At 38.5% G+C, this 8,465-nt stretch overlaps 1 protein-coding gene across 1 annotated transcript; it reads left to right on the forward strand.

Annotated features, from left to right (window-relative positions):
- The first annotated feature begins 7,790 nt into the window (after positions 1-7,790).
- Positions 7,791-8,128, forward strand: LOC133256534 (small ribosomal subunit protein eS21-like). Its single transcript, XM_061431339.1, has one exon. The coding sequence runs from the start codon at positions 7,804-7,806 to the stop codon at positions 8,083-8,085; it is 282 nt and encodes a 93-aa protein (XP_061287323.1). The 5' UTR covers positions 7,791-7,803; the 3' UTR covers positions 8,086-8,128.
- Positions 8,129-8,465: the final 337 nt, after the last annotated feature.

Raw genomic sequence — 8,465 nt, forward strand, 5'->3', positions numbered from 1 at the left:
ATATACTTTGGAAATTAAATTTTAATCCTTTGTCAGCTGCTTCATTTGCAACTATTTTCTCTAGAACAATTTTTTTTTCACTATTTCAATGGAAACATAAAAAATAACTGAGTATCCAAAGCAATGTTGAGAAAGAAAAATAAAGCTGGAGGAATCAATCTTTCTGACCTCAGACTATACCATAAAGCTACAGTCATCAAGACAGTAGGATACTGGCACAAAAACAGAAATATAGATCAATGGAACAAGCTAGAAAGCCCAGAGATAAGCTTACACATCTATGGGCACCTTATTTTTGACAAAGACAGCAAGAATACACAATGGGGGGTGGTGGGGGGCGGGAAAACAACCTCTTCAATAACTGGTGCTGGGAAAATTGGACAGCTACATGTAAAAGAATTAAATTAGAACACTTTCTAACACCATACACAAACTCACAGTGGATTAAAGACCTAAATGTAAGGCCAGAAACTATAAAACTCTTGGAGGAAAACATAGACAGAACACTCTTTGACATAAACTGCAGTAAGATTCCCTTTGACCCACTCCTAGAATAATGAAATAGAAGTAAAAATAAACAAATGATACTTAAAAGCTTTTGCACAGCAAGCTATAAACAGCATGTGTCCATGCATGCTAAGTTGCTTCAGTCATGTCTGATTCTTTGTGACCCTATAGACTATAGCCGGCCACACTGCTCTGTCCATGGTATTCTCCAGGCAAGAATACTGGAGTGGGTTGCCATGCCCTCCTCCATCTTCCCAACCAAGTGTTGAACTTTTGTCTCCTGCAGCTCCTGCATTGCAGGTGGATTCTTTATGCTGAGCCACCAGGGAAGCCCATAAACAACATATGGTAGATTAAAAAAAAATTTTTTTTTTCACGGATTCTCCCTACTCTTTTCTATTGTGGCTATACCAATTTACACTCAAACCAACAATACACAACTGTTTTATTTTCTCCACATCCTCATTAACACTTGTTACCTCTTGTCTTTTTTGGTAATAGACACTAAAAGGTATGAGGTAATATCTCATTATGGTTTTGATTTGCATTTCCCTGATAATTACTGATGTTGAGCAACTTAGTCCATTTGATGACTTGTCAGTATTAGTTGATCATATATGCATGGGTTTATATCTAGACTTCCTATTCTATTCAATCAGTCTATGTGTCTATTTCTATGTCAGGGCATACTGCTTTGATTACTAAAGCTTTGCAATATATCCTGAAAGCATGGAGCATAATTGCCTCCAGCTTTGCTTTTCCTTTTCAAGATTGCTTGGGCTATTAAGGTCTTTTCTGATGTCATATGAATTTTAACATTGTTTATTGTTTTATTTCTGTAAAATGTCATTGAAAATTTTATAGAAATTGCATATAGTCTATAAATTGCTTTGAATAGTATAGACATTTTAACAATAACAAAGAATTATTAATTTTTTCAATACATGAACATGAGATATCTTTTATTTTTATGTCTTCAGTTTGTTTCATCAATGTCTTATAGTCTTTATTGTATACTTGAGTTGAGTAAAAGAGTAGATTTTGAATGTTTCCCCCCAACATAATATAGAGCTTTGTATGATTGATGTGTTAACTGACTTTATTGTGATAATCAATTCTTAATCATCATTCCTTATACCTTAAATTTATATAAAATTTTATTTGTATGCTTTAATAAAACTGAGGGGGAAAGTCAGATATAAAAACTCATTGGGAAATAAACTTAGCCATTAAGTTGAAAGGAAGAGATGAAAGATAGGAGCTGAGTGGATAGTATAATAACATGAGCAAAAGGCACAAAGAAACTTTTATCAGCCTCAACGCAGCACTGGAGTAGCTCCCCATGTGGGTGGTAATTCTGGCTAATATTCCCAATTTATAAAGAAATGAAATATTTTACTCCTGATAGATGCTTATCTTACTTTCTCGGATTTACCCTAAATCAACCATATTGATTGTAAATATTGATAAAGAGAAACTCAATTAAAATAGAGTGAGAAAGTCAGAAGGGGATGCTCTTATGACCTATACAATGGCAGAACCCAAAAGAAAAGAAAATTTTCTTCTTGCCTGACAACAGCTCAGTCAATAAATCAAAACTACAATAAGGCATCATCTTATACAAACCAGAATTCAGTTCAGTCAGTTCAGTCACTCAGTCGTGTCCAACTCTTTGTGACCCTATGAACTGCAGCATTCCAGGATTCCCTGTGCATCACCAACACCCGGAGTCTACCCAAACCCATGTCCATTGAGTCGGTGATGCCATCCAACCATCTCATCCTCTGTCATCCCCTTCTCCTCCTGCCCTCAATCTTTCCCAGCATCAGGGTCTTTTGAAATAGGTCAGCTTTTTGCATCAAGTGGCCAAAGTATTGGAGTTTCAGCTTCAACATCAGTACTTCCAATGAACACCCAGGACTGAACTCCTTTAGGATGGACTGGTTGGATCTCCTTGCAGTCCAAGGAACTCTCAAGAGTCTTCTCCAACACCACAGTTCAAAAGCATCAATTCTTCTGCACTCAGCTTTCTTTATAGTCCAACTCTCACATCCATACATGACTACTGGAAAAACCATAGTCTTGACTAGATGGATCTTTGTTGACAAAGTAATGTCTCTACTTTGTACTATGCTGTCTAGGTTGGTCAGAACTCTCCTTCCAAGGAGTAAGCATCTTTTAATTTCATGGCTGCAATCACCATCTACAGTGATTTTGGAGCACCCCCCCCCCAAAAAAAAAGTCAGCCGATGTTTCCACTATTTCCCCATCTATTTGCCATGAAGTGATGGGACCAGATGCCATGATCTTAGTTTTCTGAATGTTGGACTTTAAGCCAACTTTTTCACTCTCCACTTTCACTTTCATCAAGAGGCTTTTTAGTTTCTCTTCACTTTCTGCCATAAGGGTGGCGTCATCTGCGTATCTGAGGTTATTGATATTTTTCCTGGTAATCTTGATTCTAGCTTGTGCTTCCTACAGCCCAGTGTTTCTCATGATGTACTCTGCATATAAGTTAAATAAGCAGGGTGACAATATACAGTCTTGATATACTCCTTATGACTATACAGTTTAAGTGAGGAATATATTTAAGGGACTAGATCTGATAGACAGAGTGCCTGATGAACTATGGATGGAGTTTTGTGACACTGTACAAGAGACAGGAATCAAGACCACTCCCAAGAAAAAGAAATGCAAAAAAACAAAATGGCTGTTTGAGAAGGCCTTACCAATAGCTGTGAAAAGAAGAGAAGCAAAAAGCAAAGGAGAAAAGGAAAGATATACCCATTTGAATGCAGAGTTCCAAAGAAAAGCAAGAAGAGATAAGAAAGCGTTTCTCAACAGTCCATGCAAAGAAATAGAGGAAAACAATAGAATGGGAAAGACTAGAGATCTCTTCAAGAAAATCAGAGACGCCAAGGGAACATTTCATGCAAAGATGGGTTCAATAAAGCACAGAAATAATATGGACCTAACAGAAACAGAAGATATTAAGAAAAGGTGGCAAGAATACACAGAAAAATTGTACAAAAAAGATTTTCAGGAATCAAGATAATCACAACCATGTGATCACTCACACTCACCTAGAGCCAGACACCCTGGAATGTGAGGTCAAGTGGGTCTTAGGAAGCATCACTGCAATCAAAGATAGTGGAGGTGATGGAATTCCAGTTGAGCTATTTCAAATCCGAAAAGATGGTGCTGTGAAGTGCTGCACTCAATATGTCAGCAGATTTGGAAAACTCAGCAGTGGCCACAGGACTGGAAAAGGTCAGTTTTCTTTCCAATCCCAAAGAAAGGCAATTCCAAAGAATGCTCAAACTACCACCAAACTGCACGCATCTCACAAGTTATTAAGTAATGCTAAAAATTCTCCAAGCCAGGCTTCAGTAATATGTGAACCGTGAACTTCCAGATGTTCAAGCTGGTTTTAGAAAAGGCAGAGGAACCAGAGATCAAATTGCCAACATCTGCTGGATCATCGAAAAAGAAAGAGACTCCCAGAAAAACATCTATTTCTGCTTTATTGACCCTATCAAAGCCTTTGACAGTGTGGATCACAATAAACTGTGGAAAATTCTGAAGGAGATGGGAATACCAGACCACCTGTCTTGCCTCTTGAGAAACATGTTTGCAGGTCAGGAAGCAACATTTAGAAATGGCCTTGGAACAACAGACTGGTTCCAATCAGAATGGCCATCATCAAAAAACCTACAAACAATAAAGGGTGGAGAGAACTTGGAGAAAAGAAAATCCTCTTGCACTATCGGTGGTAATATAAATTGATACAGCCACTATGGAGAATGATATGAAGATTCCTTAAAAACTTGGAATAAAACTGCCATAACCTCAGCAATTTCACCACTGGGCATATACCTTGAAAAAAATATATGATTCAAAAAGACACGTGTACCCCTATGTTCACTGCAGCACTATTTACAATAGAAGTTGTGGTACATATATACAACAGAATGGAATGGAACATTACATGTCTGCCTGCTCAGATGCTTAAGTCATATCTAACTCTTTGTAACCCTCTTGACTGTATCCCTCCAGGCTTTTCAGTCCATGGATTTCCCTAGGCAAGAATACCGGATTGGGTTGCCATACTCTCCTCCAGGAGATCATTCTGTCTCAGGGACTGAATCAGTGTCTCCTGTATCTCTTCATGGTAGGTGGATACTTTTCCAATGAGCCACCAGGGAAGCCCACAATTCAATATGCCATAAAAATGAACATTGTAGTGAGGTGGATGAATCTAGAGCAGGGTGAAGTAAGTCAGAAAGAGAAAAAGAAATATCATATACTAAATCATACATACGTAATCTAGAGGAAAGGTACTGATGAACCTATTTGTAGGACAGCAATGGGGATGCAGACATAGAAAATGTTCTTGAGGACACTGTGTGAGAAGGGGAGGGTGGGATGAATTGAGAGACTAGCATTGACATATACATACACTACCATGTGTAAAATAGATAAGTAGAAGTAAACTGTGGCATAACACAGGGAGTCCAGCTTCATGCTCTGTGAAGACCTAAAGGGGTGGGATAAGAAGGAGGCTCATGATGGAGGAGGTGTATGTACACTTATAGTTGATTCATTTTTCTGTATGGCAGAAACCAACACAACATACTGGCAATCGTCTTCCAAGTTAAAATTTTTCTTAAATTGAAATTTTTAAAAAGGCACTATGCTTTTTTGAATCTCAACTCCTTCAATGAGCTGTGCTTACTTCAGCCCTCCCAATTTCCTTTTCTCCTCTTTAAAAGAGTTATTTTCTCCTTGATGTGCTGGGACTTACACATGGCTCACCATGGTTGCAGACCCTGAATTGCAATTATTTGCCGATACTGAAAAGCCCATTTTTACTGGAGAAATAACTGGAAATATATTTAAGTAATTTCTGTGGTATGCATGGGGGTCCAGAGAAGACATTCAGTGACTCTGAGGCTGATGAGTACAGAGGCCAACCTTTAGTCCATTATCGCACACTGCTTTTCCATCAACCTTGGGGTTTGAAAGTAAGTCTTTCTTTTGGATCTGAGCTTATGCTTTCTTTATGTTTTGAAGTCCTCCCAGGTTTTGTTTGGGACACATTTTAAGGCTCCATGTTTTTTGTTTAAGCTTTATTCTGTCTGTAAGTAGTTGCTTGGCACTTCAGCCTGATAGTATTTTGAAATCAGGCTGTTTCAATTGGAACTCTGCTAGCTTTGGGGCCAATTTCTTTTGGAACAGAGACTGTTTCACTGAAATGGTGCCAGTGCAGGCTTTAGCTTGGTACCTTTCAGAATAGGGGCTGTTCTATTGGAACTGCACTGTTAAGCCTTTGGCCTGACTCCCTGGGAATTGGGCTGTTCCATTATAGCCGTGCTGTCCTAATTGACACTGGAGCCACTCTAAGAGCTCAACCCAACTAACATAAAGCAGCCCTTGCCTCAGAGTACTGCAAGTTCAAATACTGGGATCTTTAATGAACCTCAAAAGGTTTCCATCTCTGAACTTAGTTCCTTTTATTAAACCCTTTGAGACATGTGAATCCTTTTGTCTTTTGCTCCTCAGCAACTGTCCATTTATTAGGCAAAGACTTCTTAGGAAAGCATCATACTGGAATTTCTTACTCTTGAAAGGGGGATATAATTCTAAAATTTTGTAATGCAATTGACCCTTGAACAACACTGGTCTGTACTGCCTGAGTTCACTTATATGCTGAAATTTTCCTAAATAAGTACTATAATAGTACTTCTGTAGTTGGTTGACTCTGACTGTAAAGTTTTTCTCAAATTTTTAGCAGTTCAGAAATTCATAGCACTTAGCCACTATGTTGTTCAAGGGTCAACTGTAGCAATCAAAGCAACCAACCAGGTGAATCAAATGACCTTTCGATGTCTTTTATTTGCTCTGTCCCTGAGTATAGTAGAGCTGATTCTGGAAACACTGATTATTTGGCTCTATTGATTCAGCCACCATCCTTCTTATGGGCAAAATCTCCAAATGATATTGACAAAATTCACAGTGTACTTCTCATCAGTGTTCAAATAGATCTCTCAGAATCTCTTCCCAGAGCTAATCGCTATCCCATAAGTGAGGAAGAACTTCAAGATTTAAAACCCGTAATAGATTATAAGGCTCAAGGCTTAATATCTGCAATATTTTTATTTTAACAATGTCTGGTAAAATACTATTATACTAGTGAGAAAACCTAAGGACTGAAGGTAGAGCTTGTTCAGGACCTCTGAGTAATAAACAACATTGTAATAACAACAATAAACAACATTGTTATCTCTCAATGCATTACTAGCATCCACTTCTATTGGAAACAAATTCTTTACTGCAGTAGACTTATACAGTGCATTTTTCAGTATTCCAGTTGATTGAAGCTAGCAGATGCTTTTTTTGCCTTCACTTGGGAAGAAAAATAATTCACTGGGACAATAACGACTCAAGATTTTACTTGGAGTTCTTATTTCTTATAAATCTTGAAGGCTGAGCTTGGTGTTAAAAAGTGCCCTATAAGTTCTACTGTGTTGTAATATGTGGATGATTTGCTTCTTTGCTCACCTCAACTCTCCTAACCTGAAGACAGCATCCACTTGCTAAAGCTTTTGGTCTTCAGTGGAAAGATCGTCCCCAAAACAACCCCAAGTTCAATGTTTAGGGAATTTGATATCAAAATAAGGGCTTCACCTAGGTTCAGATATACTTCATGGTGTCTTAAGTTTCTCCAAACCCCAAACTAAACACCAACTCTTAGTTTTTCTCAGGCGAGTTGGTTATTGCAAAAAACAGATTTTAAATTTCTCTTGTAGCTAAATCTCTGCATTTTTCACTGAATAATAACAATACCAACCCAATGTTTATGAGGAGAACTGGATGACACAGCCTATAACAACTTAAAGGAGAATTTAGTGAACCCACCTGACCTTGAGTATCCAAATTATCAGATTTCCTTTTGCCTTTCTGTATATAAAAAGTTTTTGTCCTTAGGACATTCACTCAAAAAAAAAAAAAAAAAAACAGAGGTCACCAATTACCTATATAGGGTGTTATAGCCAAAAAGGTACTAGAGCAACTGGACTCTGTGGCATGGCCATACCTGCCTTGTTAGAACCATTACTGCCACTGCCTTTTTGTTTAAAGCTATTGAGCAAATGATTGTGGGATTCCCATTTACCAAATCTGGGCCAAATAACAGCTCAGTCCTGCTACAGACTTTAAAAATTCCCACTCCTCCTGTGCTTGTGCTCATCGTTGTACCATCAGGTGGGCTGTGTGGCCAGCATCCTGGCAAAGGGGATGATGTGGGGCCTGAGACACTCGCTCAACATACAGAATGACTCCAGTGAGTTCGTGGACCTGTATGTGCCGTGGAAATGCTCCACCAGCAACCGTATCATTGGCGCCAAGGCCCACGCGTCCATCCAGATGAACGTGGCCGAGGCTGACAAGGTGACAGGCAGATTCAATGGCCAGTTTAAAACCTATGCTATCTGCAGGGCCGTTCGCAGGATGGGTGAGTCAGATGACTCCATTCTCCGGCTGGCCAAGGCCGATGGCATCATCTCAAAGAACTTCTGACAAGAGGATCCCAGACATGGAATATTTGTTATAAATAAATAGTGAAAACCTAAAAAAAAAAAAAAAATTCCCACTCTTCCCCACTGTACGTGCATTGAACTATTTGTCTATTGACAAAATGAAGGCATTCATGAGTCAATATTGGTGGGAAAATGTTAACAAGGTTGCAAAAAGTGCCTACCTTACTGGTCCCACTTGTTAAACATACAAACCAAGGAAGTCTGTTACTACATTTACTGGACATTTTAATGGCCTAATGGACCATTTAAGTTCTGGCAAATAGATTTCATACAGTATCCTTTGTCTGTATAAATATGTTTTTGGATATAAAAATCAAAGAATATTTATGTTTTTGTCATGGTCTGTATGTTTCACATACA

The sequence above is a fragment of the Bos javanicus genome, chromosome 11 (genome assembly GCF_032452875.1).
Source record: "Bos javanicus breed banteng chromosome 11, ARS-OSU_banteng_1.0, whole genome shotgun sequence".
Taxonomy (NCBI): domain Eukaryota; kingdom Metazoa; phylum Chordata; class Mammalia; order Artiodactyla; family Bovidae; genus Bos; species Bos javanicus.